General features: G+C 40.5%; 1 protein-coding gene across 2 annotated transcripts in view; it reads left to right on the top strand.

Annotated features, from left to right (window-relative positions):
* The window catches only part of MACO1 (macoilin 1), a 70,574-nt gene that overhangs the window by 45,140 nt on the left and 11,604 nt on the right, over positions 1–13,830 (top strand). For both annotated transcript variants that reach the window (XM_011762899.3, XM_071098360.1), the window contains exons 7-8: positions 10,321–10,479; positions 11,706–11,888. In XM_011762899.3, the coding sequence (XP_011761201.1) occupies positions 10,321–10,479; positions 11,706–11,888 (342 nt within the window). The remainder of the gene's footprint in view (positions 1–10,320; positions 10,480–11,705; positions 11,889–13,830) is intronic.

The following is a 13,830-nucleotide window of genomic DNA, read 5'->3' as shown; positions in this document are numbered from 1 at the left end:
GCAAATCTCTTGGGTTCCTCTTAGATCTTTTCTCCCAGCCAGCTGGGACTCTCAGGATTAAAACCAAGTTTCACTTTCTTTTTTGTAGGTAGAATGACAACTCTCCTCTATCACAAGGTACATTTTGCTTTTCTTGTTAGAGTGTTCCAACAGATTCAAAACAGAAACACAAATTAATGAACTAGAAAGGACCATTGCTCCCCCACACTCTGCTCCAGAGCAAGTATTGCAGATTCAGACTCCTACAGGAGTGAGTGGGGCAGGTTAGAGTGAGCATTCTGGAGTCTGGTATTGTCCTCATTCTCATTCAGTACTGAACCTGACACCCAGAATTTTGGGAGCATAAACCCTTCCAAAGGGGACAGCCAGTTGTTGCCATGGGGGTTTGTAAGCCCAATGTTGCCAAGTCTTCCTTTGGAGAGATGCTGAAAATATCTTTACGTGAAACCTCTCAGTTAAAAAAAAAAATTTTTTTTTTTTCAACATCCTGTAGGGGGAGGGTCAAACAAAACACATTTATGGGCCATATTGGCTTACCAGTTTGCAACTTCTGTGCCTCACCTTTTCTGTTATACTTGTGTTTTGCTCCCTCTAACACTCTGGCCTCACTAGTGAAAACTTGACTTTCCTTTAGCAAGGACTTTTCTGTTAGGGAATACCTGGTAAACCCTATGAACTAATCTGCCATGTATTAATGGGACCTTTTTGCCTTTTCTTCTTCAGTCTTCTGTGCTCCTAGAAAACAGGCCATGTTGACTGTACCTCTCCAGAGTGAAAGATCACTCCCTTTACTGTTATATTCCCACACCTGACTGTGAGGCTTTCATACCGCTTAGAAGGAGAGGGGACAACCTTTTGATAAGGGTGGTTTAGGGCCTTCTGGCATTCCTCAAACCATACTGTGCAGAGAGCTGCTTACTCCATCTGTGTCTAGGACTGGTAACTTCTTCTACATCAATATATTTTTCTACTGTGTTCTCAGAGCACAAAATACACTAAAACTCAGGATGTCGACCCTACTTATTCACAGACATCACAGGGCTGGCTTAGAATTTGAACTTTACAGCACCGTTTCTTGTAACGTGTGATACAGTGAAGTCTCAAGTCAGAGCGGGACCTCCTCTCCTGCAGCCAGTGTCGTACGTAACCAAGAGATCTTTCCAAAGAGAGCAGGACAAACAGGACAATAAACTGCAGCTACAGAATCTAAATTTAGAAAAACTATTATTTTGATAGGAGCTGATGAATAGAAAGTAGTTGAGGTAGATTTAAAAACTGAGGCATTCTCGGCTGGGCGCACTGGCTCATGCCTGTAATCCCAGCACTTTGGGAAGCTGAGGTGGGCGAATCACGAGGGCAGGAGATCAAGACAATCCTGGCTAACACCGTGAAACCCCGTCCCCACTAAAAATACAAAAAATTAGCCGGGCGTGGTGGTGGGCGCCTGTAGTCCCAGCTACTCAGGAGGCTGAGGCAGAAGAATGGCGTGAACCCGGGAGGCGGAGCTTGCAGTGAGCCAAGATCACGCCACTGCACTCCAGCCTGGGTGACAGAGCGAGACTCCATCTCAAAAAAAAAAAAAAAAAAGAAAAGAAAAAACTGAGGCATTCTCTATATCAGAAAGTTAAGTTCCCCTTTTTTGGAGTGACCTAAAAAGTTTATGTTGGCTGGGCATGGTGGCTCACGCCTGTAATCTGAACACTTTGAGAGGCTGAGGTGGGAGGATCATTTGAGTCCGGGAGTTAGCTTGACCAGTCTGGTCAACATCGCAAGACCCAGGCTCTACAAAAAAAAAAAAAAAAAAAAAAGTAAGAGACTTGGATTTTCCCTAAGGTTTTGGGTTGTTCTGAAAGTGCCCTGGGACATGGGCAAATCTGAGAGTGTCAGTGAATGTGGAACAGAATGGGGAGAAGGTTAGCAGTACCCTCTTTCAAAATTATCAAATAATAAAATGTTAAAAATAAGTTATGCATATTATATCTGATTTTGAAAAGGAAGAGATAAGGTAACCACTATTTTATATCATCCCAGCATTTTTCTCTTGCATATATATTCTTTTTACAAAATTAAGCTCATACTCTGTATGTTTTGTAGCTTTTATTTTTCACTATCATGAACATTCTTCTGTATCATTGAATATTCTTCATTGGTGATTTTTTAATGATTTAATTTAATGACAATCAAATGTGAATGTACTGTAATTTATTTAGCCACCTTCTGTTGAATAAGTGCTTATGGTTTTTTTCTTATTACAACAGACAGGCTTTTACATAAGATATGAATATTAATGACTGCTGATACATACTTGTCAAATCTGGCTAGATTCCTTTATGGACCTTACTAAAATTACTAGTTCTTGGCACTCACAGCTTTATTCTTGAAGAACTTTAAGAAGTCAGTAAGTACCCTATTTCCCTAAATGACCAGTTGTGTGAAAGTCTCTAGAACTCTTTTCTGTCTCTCTTTGCATTCCTTTAGGAAAATTAATGTGTTTGCCTTTTGTGTTTGACAGATTATGGAGCAGAGACATAAAGTACTTTGTAACATGGCTTCACCTAGTAATCAGGTCATCAAGCTCTTGCTTATTTTTGTACACTTATGCCTTGTAGTCACTACAATGACATCTGAGGCAGCTTCATGTCAGTATTTCCAAATCTGTGGTTTATAGCTGCTGCATTGGAACAGGGTCACGTTACTGTAGGCCTCACTTAAGATGGGATGTATCTACCATATACTTAAAACACATTTTTCTGTGAATGACCCAAGCTACCTGTCTTGACAGTGTGAGTGACCTGGAAAGGAGAGGGGGAGGAGTTGGTATAGAGGGTAATCAGTATTTCTTCTGGGGACAGAAGCTGTGTGGTCTTTAAACAAGTCTTGTCTTGTATGATTAATGTGTACCAGGGGAACTCCTAATGGAATTAGGTACTAATCGAGATGAAGCAGTTGCTCTTCATTAATTCTTTTCATGTGCACCTGCCTTCCTTAAAAGCAAACGCCCACTTACCCCTGTTCCCTTCAGCCACTATTTAAATTAAAAATCGGATGGTCTGCTGTAGATAGGTTTCCAGAGCCTCCTATGTCATAACACTGACCCTTTTCTATTGTGATCACTGAGGAGATAGACACAGTGTGAAGATTAGTGACGTGATCTATAAGGATTGGAAGAAACTTTAGAAATACAGTCCCAGCTTCTAATTTTGTAGCACAATCCCTGGCTTCAAAGAACTTACAGTCTTGTTAGAAATATGATACAGACACAGGAAAAGATTAAACATCAGAACAACAGCAACAAAAAGAAGCCCAACACAGGACGATGGTTTGATGCCAAATGTGAAACACTGACACGGAGAGCTTTAGGATTTTAGAAGGAGAAGGGACGTTGGGCACCTTGTGCTGGAGAGTTTAATTTTTGTTTTTTAACTGAGTCTTGAAGAATAGGTAAGATTGAAAACTGGAGGCCATTCCTCCCAAGGAGGTAGCATAGTTAAAGGCAGAAAATGTCTGGAAAACAAGGAGTAGGTCATTTTGGCTGATGTGAGGGGTTTGTTAGAAAACCTACGTTTCAATCAGTTGGCTATATAACTTGGAGATGACTTTCTGAAGCCCCTTCTCCTACAGAGCAAGCAGCAGGGTAAGTTCTGTATTGTAGAGCCTAGAGCCTCTCTGTCACTGCTCTTTAGAGTTCACAGATAACCAGCAAAGCTGAGGCTCCTTATCCCCAGGGGTTCATGGGGTCCAGCCTGCAGCCCACAGACATATATCCTTAGGTAGTTTTCTGGAATGGGTATGGGCTGTGACTCATAGTCACCCCTAGGTGAAGTCTTGGCTGAGAAAAAGGTCTGCTTCTTTTTTATAAGACTTGATTCCTGGGGAAATTTACTGCCCTGATGCCTTAAACTTCCCCTGTGCTTTCAGTCAGACCTCATAAAGCTGAAGTCAGGCTTTATAAAACCATGAAGTTGTTGGCAGTAGCCACTGAAGACTTTTAAACTTTAAGTGAAGGCATAGTGGTGTGGGCTGTAATTCAGGTAATTCACAAGAGATAAGAATTACAAACATTTAGACATAGTATCTCCCTACCTTTTCAGATACTTAAAAATAATACCCATTTCAACTAAAAGCTAATACTCAAATACTGTATTTCAGTTGGGCATGGTGGCTCACACCTGTAATCCCGGCACTTTGGGAGGCCAAGGCAGGCAGATCACTTGAGGTCACGAGTTCAAGACCAGCCTGGCCAACATGGTGAAACCCCATCTGTACAAAAAATACAAACATTAGCCAGGCATGGTGGTATGTGCCTGTAATTCCAGCTATTCAGGAGGCTGAGGCACAAGAATCGCTTGAACCCAGGAAGCAGAGGTTGTAGTGAGCCGAGATCATGCCACTGCACTCTAGCCTGGGCGACAGAGTGAGACCATCTCAAAAAAATTTTTTCAATAAATAAATACTGTATTTACTTTACTACCAGGTGTTCTTCCAGATACTCAAAGATATTTTTCCTATTTAGCCTGTCTGAAAGGCTAACATTTGAACTTCATTCCTTTGGTCAATTAGCAGATTACCCTTTATTAAAATGTAAATCTTTTCCTGTTAAAATTAAATAATTATTAATCATTTACATTACAGTTTATCTTGGTTGGGTAGGATTAGGGAGAAGGTGAGATATAGTTAAGGTTTGGAGTAAGAGTGATCCTTAAACTTGACAATTTTGCTTTGAAGTCAGCCTGGCATCTGACACAGGGACCTGAGAAAGTGCTGCTGTGTGGGTCCCAACTCTTGCTGTGAGTTAGATAATAGGATTCAGAGGTAGCTTCACAACTCTCTTAGAAGTTGAGTGCTGTCTTTTGAAATTATCAGTAAAATGACTAGGAAAGTTGCCTGGACCTGATGTGTAATAATTTAGAACCCTGGCTTGTACAGTTGGACAAAAATTGACATATTTATTGTACATATAAACTCCAGCTTTGCCATGGGCCCTGTCTGTGTCCAAAGTGGTGATGCCATAGGGCAGGCCTTTGTAAGGGTGAAAACTGGTTCCACAAGAGTTAGGCAAGAAGGAAGTGCATTTATTTCCTGACTAAGCCTTACTAAAGCTTAGTTCAGATGTATCTGGCCCCTTTTTTTTTTTTTAATGAGATTGTAGCTCTTCTGGAGAAAACTTCTCTTTTATCCCTTAAAATTTTATAGTCTAGGGAAGAGTGTGGCCCTTAACTCGGCTAAAAGGAGCTTGATGTTTTCCTCCATTCTTTCTATCCCTATCTGCTGAGATTAGTTTCAAGGCTTATAATCTATTACTTCTGCCTCGTTTTCTTCCTGATCATTGCTTTTAATTTAGCTTTCAGCTAATGACATTTTAATAGAATCATATTAATACATTTGAAGATTTTGCATTAACCTTTTAACACCATTTAATAAAAACATCTTTGTACTTCACACTAATAAGTTATATATCTGTATTTTACCTATACAGTATTGAACTTCAGCACCAAAGCGTTAAGTATGCCATTAAGACAAATAGTAGTTATCTGTTTAATAAATTCTTCTAGCACTTGACTATCTTGATTCAGTTCAATTTGCTAACACATAATTCTTTTTTTTTTTTTTTTTTGAAATGGAGTCTCCCTCTGTTGCCCAGACTGGAGTGCAGTGGTGTGATCTTGGCTTACTGCAACCTCCACCTCCTGGGTTCAAGCGATTTCCCTGCCTCAGCCTCCCCTAGTAGCTGGAACTACAGGCACACACCACCATGCCCAGCTGATTTTTTGTGTATTTTTAGTAGAGACAAGGTTTCACCATGTTGGCCAGGCTGGTCTCGAACTCTTGACCTCAGATGATCTGCCCGCCTCAGCTTCCCAAAGTGCTGGGATTACAGGCCTGAACCACTGCACCTGGCCACACATAATTCTTTCAAAACTCATGTCATATATTTTTCTATTGAGCAAATGCAAAAATTGAGATGTATCTGAGAAAATTGGATTGTATAGTACATCCATATAATGGAATATTAGGCAACAATTAATTATTTATGGAAAATGTCTAATAATGTGAGAAGGTGCTTATGATTTATAAGCTGTATATGTGGTACTCTCTCACCAATATTAAATATATTTACATGTATGAAGAAATAGAAAAAAAATACAGAAAAGAGGTGCACCAAATAGTGAGCAGTTCTGTCTGCATAAGAGGATTATGAGTTATTTATATTTTTATTTATACTTTTCCATTGTTTATTCAGTTTTTGATACTGTGACTGGGTATCAAAAATAAACTCAATGCAGGTGGTAAATCATTTTGCTGCCTACCTTAGTAAAGATTTAAAATGTGTAGTGGACATTCAAGGCCAATTAATGCTTTCTGTAGACAGCTAATGAAAAATTGTCCATCATAAATTTTTTTAAATTGCTGAGAATTTTTCCATTTACTGCTTTATATTATCCTGCATGCCATTAGCCATTAGGCAGTGTTCCTGTAGAGCAGTGTTTCTTAAACTGGGAATGCTGGTGTTAACTCTCAGGCTTGCTGCAGCAGTTTGGAAAATAATTCAGTTTTACAAAATTCATGGTAGCAGTTATGAAAATCCTGAAGTATTTTAGTTTTGTGTCTTGTGAGATTATTTTATTTTTTAAATAAACCTTTTCTTATTGACGTATAACATATATACAAAACAGTGCACAAATCAAGTGTGCCATTTGTGAATTTTCACAAAGTGAACACATTCCTGTAACCACTTCATTTTATTTTTGTTGTATTGTGCCACTATTAGTCTTTGACAAAATTTTTATAGAAGCTTCACATTAAAAAATACATTGTTGGTTGGGCATGGTGGCTCACACCTGTAATACCAGCACTTTATGAGGCCAAAGCGGGTGGATCACCTGAAGGAAGTCAGGAGTTCGAGACTAGCCTGGCCAACATGGTGAAACCTCGTCTCTACTAAAAATACAAAAATTAGCTGGGTGTGGTGGTGGGCATCTGTAATCCCAGCTACTCAGGAGGCTGAGGCGGGAGAACCGCTTGAACCCGGGAGGGGGAGATTGCAGTGAGCAATAAATAAATATATATATTTATTTATATATAAATATAAATTTATATATTTATAAAAATATATAAATATTTTTATTTATATATAAAAATATATATATATATTTTTATATATATAATGTTCTTTGATCTTCAGAAGTTGTACTCTAGATATTTTATGCTTTTTGGTCTCATAACTGCTCATTGGATTTTTACATTTTTCAAGGAACTCTAAAATTTCACTCAGAGTAAATATTCTTATTTCTAGTTTGTGGTGGGAAAAGATTAAAAAATGAAAGAAAGTAACAACTACAAAATTCTTGCAATCTAACCTCTACAGATTTAATTTTTCTTTCATTCCCAACTGTGGCATATGTTTTGCCCCAGCAACTGGTTCCACTGGTGTGGAACTTGATTCCTGTGCATCTGCGTGTGATACAGCTCAGTTTGCTAATCTAAAGAGGCAAATCAGCAGCCATCTGTAAGTGTGTCAGGTCTAGAAATCCTAGCCCACACTGGAAGGAACTTTAGAGGTAACAGCCGTAGATGAGGAAACTGAGGCCTGGAAGATTACACGCCTTGCGCAGGGTCAGAAAGTTGGTGCCAGAGCTGAATCTAGAACCCTGATCCTAAACTCTGTTACTAAACCATGCTTAGCCACTATTTTCACCTAAAAACACACCCTTTCTACTGAAAACGCAATCCTCAGACTGTCAAATCAGCTTCTCAAGAAAGACAAATTACCTAACACGTTTTTCAGCCAAATTTCTTAATGAAGATAGCCTGACAGCATTGACCTCTTTCAGAATATATTCTTTGGGCTACTTGGGAGTGAATGAGAGACAGTATGGTGATGGTATAAATGCTGATATGTAATTGTTTAGAGCAGTTCTGAGAGTACATTCAACTGGAATAACCCAAGCACTAGGGAAAGTGTGGCATAATGTTGACTTGTGACCCTTCCCTGGGGAGCAAGCTGTCAGGACACCCAGCAGTGCCTTTGGAACAAAAGGTTTCTAGGCCATGCTCCCAGGCACTGGACGGGAGGACTGGCTACTTGCACCTGCAAGGTGACTGTCAGTGTTTTATGATTTGGGGTTTTGGGGGTTTTTTAAGTTGCCTAAAGGTAGATATGTAAATAAAGCTGCTCTGTGTCAGGCAACATTTATTGAGTAAGCGTTGATCACTGTGGAGGGCTCTGGGGATTTAGTGCTTAATAAAACATGTCTCTAAGGACGTAGTCTTTGGAGCTGACAGTTCCAAAGAGATCACCATTGCCCTTCAGAAATCTTGGTTCTGTTGGTATGTTGAATTAGTGACATGAGTAAGAGTCTCGTCAGAGCAAACTGACTTTACCTACCTGTGAGTTTGTATCCTAATGGAAAAAGCCTCTTCTAAATAAATATTTATTTAGAATAGTTTGTGGTAGGAAGAGATTTAAAAAATGAAAGTAATAACTACAAAATTATTGAGATCTAGCCTCTGTAGATCTAATTTTTCTTTCATTCTCAACTCCTCCTCACATGGCAGCCATCCTTGACCTGACCTTCAGCACCACTCTCCACAGTCCTGTCTACCAGATCTGTTCTATCCTTTCCTACTCTCTCCCCAGTACAAGCCTTTCTCAGAAGCCAGACCAATGGCTTGCCTGCACATGTCTATGGCTGTTCTTGCCTTTGAGTTTATTAATACATTTCTCCCCTCATTTAGGATGCCCCCTCCTCCTCTTCTACTTCTCCAAATCCTATCCAAACATCAGGGCCCAATCAATCTCTACCTGCTCTGCAAAGCCTTTCCCAGTCTTCTCTCCTCAGACTCACATAGTACTTCCTCTACCATGCTGTGGATGATGTGGCTATAGTTTGGTCTAATGGTGAAGAGAATGGACTCTGGAGCTAGACTGCCTGGATGACCTTGGGCTGCATCCTTTCCTAGCCTAGAGTTCTTCATCTGTAAAAATGGGAATAGGAGTTGCATTTCCTGTTTTTGTGCATATTAAATAGTTGTACAGATTAAATGAGTTCATAGGATTAAACACTATAGAATAGTGCCTGACCTGTAAGTTCTCATTAAATAGTAGCTGTTGTTATTATTCCTTCTAGCATATATTTAATCATGGCCTTCCTTGTGTTATTGTTTAATCATTTAAATTATGTATTTCTTGGTTCCTCTCTCTGTCTTGGTTCCTAATTGTGAAGTTTTCCCACGAAAAAAGAGACTTGATTTTATAGTTTTCGTTTGTTTTTTGTTTTTTGCCGCTCAGGCTGGAGTGCAGTGGCACGATCTCGGCTCACTGCAACCTCCACCTCCTGGGTTCAAGTGATTCTCCTGCCTCAGCCTCCTGAGTAGCTGGGATTACAGGTGCCTGCCACCACACCCAGCTAATTTTTGTACCTTTAGTAGAGATGGGGTTTCACCACGTTGGCCAGGCTGGTCTTGAACTCCTGACCTCAGGTGATCCGCCCGCCTCGGGCTCCCAAAGTGCTGGAATTGCAGGCATGAGCCACTGCGCCCGGCCAATTTTATAGTTTTTGTTTACCATTTTCAGCACTACTTACACATGGTAGGTCTCCAATACCTGTCACTTAAAGTGAAACTATTACTGCAGTAAAGAAAATAGGTGAAACAAGAGTAAGAAATTGAGGAGAAAAGATAGGCTTCATTTTATAGATGGAGTTCTCTTATGATTCTTAGAGCATGTAATTTGTTCCTTTTTTCATTGTTGTTGAGTCTCGTGAGCTCTTCTGCTGCAATCACAAGAGGGTGTGAACGTCATTCAGCAAGGATGCTAGCAATTTCTGAAGGTCGTCGCAGATAGTTTTCTTCTAGGCCCGTGGTGGGACAGAGTCTCAGACAGTAGATTCTGATCTATCAAAATAGCTCAAAGCATTAAGTGCTAGGTCATGAGCTGGTTGTTTGGACATATTTCCCTCGCTGAGGGCATGAAAAGCCACCAGTAGGAAGGGAGCCTTTAGTCTTCAGCCATCCTCTCTGCCGTCCGCTTCTCCTTTATCAGCAGCTCAGATGGATGTTTACAAGCACCATACTCACCTGTCAATATTCATACACATTTGGGGGAAGTTGAAAGTTACACCCCAGTGGGAAGAGGTAGGGACCCAGGTGGAATCACTCAACAAAATTAACCCAACTGCAGACAGGAGTCCTCATGATGGCAGGAACTGCCAGCAGGGTCCTTCTGCCATTCACCCAGCAGTCCAGGACCCCTACCAGGTCCCTCCCAGCTCTGTGGGTGCCCTCACCTAGATGAAAATGCTGCATTTCTCCTTCTCCTAGGCTGGAACAAGACATTAAAAAGTTAAAGGCTGACCTGCAAGCCAGCAGACAAGTGGAACAAGAGCTCCGCAGTCAGATCAGCTCCCTTTCGAGCACCGAGCGAGGGATCCGCTCAGAAATGGGCCAGCTTCGGCAGGAGAATGAGCTGCTGCAGAACAAGTAGGTGCACCTTTTAGGCCTTTGGCCATAAGCCCAGCAGCTTCACTGCTTTTTTTGTTTCCAGGGGTTGGAGCACAAGATTCATGGTGACAGAGACCCCCTGAGAGGTTTTTAAATAAAATGTTTAAACTACTTTATTTAGTACCAGATACTCAACGTTTATAAAATCTATAAAAACTTATTTCATTGCCACAAAACAGTTTATTAATATTACTATTTTTGTCTTCTCTCATTTAGTCTAAAATAGTTATTGAGTTTTTGGATAGTAAAATTGACAAGAAGTAGTTCTGCCACAGTTTGAAAATTTTGCTCCTTTGAGTGAAAGTTTCTAGAGGATTTGACTATATTTACTTTTATTGCCAGAACTAAAAGATAACATTGAACTTTGATTTTATTTGAAAAGGCAGGCAAAAAGCCAGGCCTTCTGTGTGAATTCTTTTAGGCTTTTGATTAGTTCATTCTGGAATTACTTCTTGACTCAGTGTGGGTCTGTCCTTTTTTCTTTTTTTAAATCTCCCAGCAATGTGTGCCCGTGGTAGTGGCAAATAACCTCTCCATTGCCTCTGACCAGCACTTGTGGCCACACTGATATGTAGAGAACATCCCAATGATAAACTCACCTCATGCTGATCGGTAAAGCTGGGGGTGGTAGTGAGCAGGAAATATGACTGAAATTTCTATCTGAAATTAAGCATCCTGTGACTCTAAAAGAGGATTTGGGGACACTGTGAGCAAACATCCTGAGCTGGAAAGGAAAAGCTGTAGTAGGCTACAGCAAAATTGTATTCAAGAAAAATAAAAACCTTCCCCTTTCCACCCCTTACCTCAGTTTCACTGGGGCTGGTCCCATCAGTGGTTCTTTGGTGGGAGTGAAGTTCTTTCGGGGTGCTCTGGAACATTAGAATTAGTTATACAATTATCTTCCCCTGTGTTTAAAATTTGTTTTACCCTGTTTTCTGGATGATCTTCCGTAGATCACTTACTTGAATAGAGCAGAGGCTAGGTCTGAATCTCTGTTTTGTAAGGCAGCTTGTTTATTGGTGTTTAGGAATTATTAAGGAATAATGGCAATGTGTTTTCCTCAGGCATTCTGGTAGTTGACATTTTTGACTTGCTGTTTAAACCTCTTGTTTAATTGGCCTTAAGGTGATAAAGAGATGTTTCTCAAGGGTTTATAGTGGGCATTTGTAATTTTAAGACTTTATATGACAATCATTTCCATATAGGTTACATAATGCTGTGCAAATGAAGCAAAAAGACAAGCAGAATATCAGCCAGTTGGAGAAAAAACTAAAAGCTGAGCAGGAAGCCCGAAGTTTTGTAGAAAAACAGTTAATGGAAGAGAAAAAAAGGAAGAAGTTAGAAGAAGCCACTGCTGCCCGGGCTGTTGCATTTGCTGCTGCATCTAGGTACGTCCATGTCACCTGAGTGTTTAGTCCAAGGTTGGCTTCCCTTTGCCAACAAAGACATGGGAATTTGATGCCTTGGGCAGGATTGGATGTACAGCAATCATGCACAGATGGATTGCTTTTAAGTACTGTTTTATTAGCTGGTTTAAACTCCATCTACTCAAGCTTGCACTATCTTATAACAGCTTCATCCCTCAGTGACCTCATCTATAAAGTGGGATGAGGGAATCACCACATTTCCCATACCTGGGAGGCAAAGTACTGCTCGTAACGAGGTTTCCAGTCACTTTTTGTCAGGCTGATGATTACTAAGTGCATTGAGAGATTCCATCTGGAGGTTCGTTCCCTTTAGAGAGCTATCATTACTCTCCACTCTCAGGTATATGTGTTTCTGAAGTTTTTATCTTAAAATGGAAGAAAGATGAAATCTTGGTTGCCCAAGCACTGTGTACTGGCTGCTCAAATGGATATCAGCAGACTGTCAAATGAAATGGAAAAAAAAGTGAAACATAAGTCTCTACTAGATGGAGTTACATTTGTGGCATAATGAAAATTGGGGACTACCTCCTGTACCACTGGAAAGTACCCCTGTGTGCAAGTATTCCAAAAACTATTAAATAGTTAAGAGCTTTTTTTTTTCCTTTTTGCTTCTACTTCACTTACCACTTTTTCCTTTGTTTTTTTGACTAGTGAAGTCCCTCTGCATGTGGGAGTCAGTTAGGTGTTTGCAGATATAGAGCGAGGGTAAATTATTACTTATTTCACTTTTAAATTCCGTCCTAATTTGTATCTACATGGTATAATTCAACTGTAATTCTTCCTTGAATTTTGCTTTGTTGTAATTAAAGTTAAATAATTTAACTTTTGGCATGTTGATAGCCTTCTTTGTGGGTTCTGGCATTTGCAGAATAATTGGTGAATCATTTCACCTTTTAGGAAATAACAGCAAATTAGAACTCTCTCCTGTGTGATCCTGTCTCCCCTCAGCAGATGGCTGAGCTGGCTTGGCCCATCAGCATCTATACGGACTTACAAGGCCCTTGACTAGCCTGCCTACAGTGTGGGGTTGTTTGTTTGAAGATGTATCCGCATTCTGAAGCACTTACACTTGCAGGAGATATTTCTGAACAGTCATCTAGTGATGACTGCTCTCCTCTCTCCTCAATTCATCCAGCACCTGCCCTTTCTGAGAAATTCCTCTCAGGAGGACATAGCAATTCCTTAACCATATTGCTTAGTGTCTCCCATGCCTGAGAATCAGTAAGTTGGTTTCAATGTCTACCTCAAATTCCTTTTGCTTCCAGTTAAGCTTATTTATCTTATCCCAGACAGTCCTTGTTTGTCATAATTTATTCTTTTTTTCCTTTTTTTTGAGACGGAGTCTCACTCTGTCATCCAGGCTGGAGTGCAGTGGCACGATCTCAGCTCATTGCAATATTTGCCACCCGGGGTCAAGCAATTCTCCTGCCTCAGCCTCCCAAGTAGCTGGGATTACAGGCTTCTGCCACTGCGCCTAGCAAATTTTTGTATTTTTAGTAGAGATTGGGTTTCACCATCTTGGCCAGGCTGGTCTCGAACTCCTGACCTCAGATGATCCACCCACCTTGGCCTCTCAAAGTGCTAGGATTACAGGCGTGAGCTACCACGCCAGGCCTGCCATAACTTACTCAGTAAATCTCAGGGCATAAATCTCTGACTGGACCTTCCTTTTTGGTAGGCAGAGAACACCTACTTTCTTCATTGGGCTGTTTCTGGAACCTAGATAGTTCCAGCTTTGGATTGACCATTGCTATCATCTCTTTTAGCTCAACCTTATGATAGCCCCAAGAAGCAGCTTAACGGTGTGCCCTTATTTTTCTATTTACTTCAGGCTTGTGGCAACTTTATGACAAGAAAGGCAAAAGTCCCAATGCATAGCCCCTCAAAAGTGGGGGGAATTTTT

Source organism: Macaca nemestrina, chromosome 1 (genome assembly GCF_043159975.1).
Source record: "Macaca nemestrina isolate mMacNem1 chromosome 1, mMacNem.hap1, whole genome shotgun sequence".
Taxonomy (NCBI): Eukaryota; Metazoa; Chordata; class Mammalia; order Primates; family Cercopithecidae; genus Macaca; species Macaca nemestrina.
Note: the sequence above shows the minus strand (reverse complement) of the source record. Positions and strands in the feature narration are given on the sequence as shown.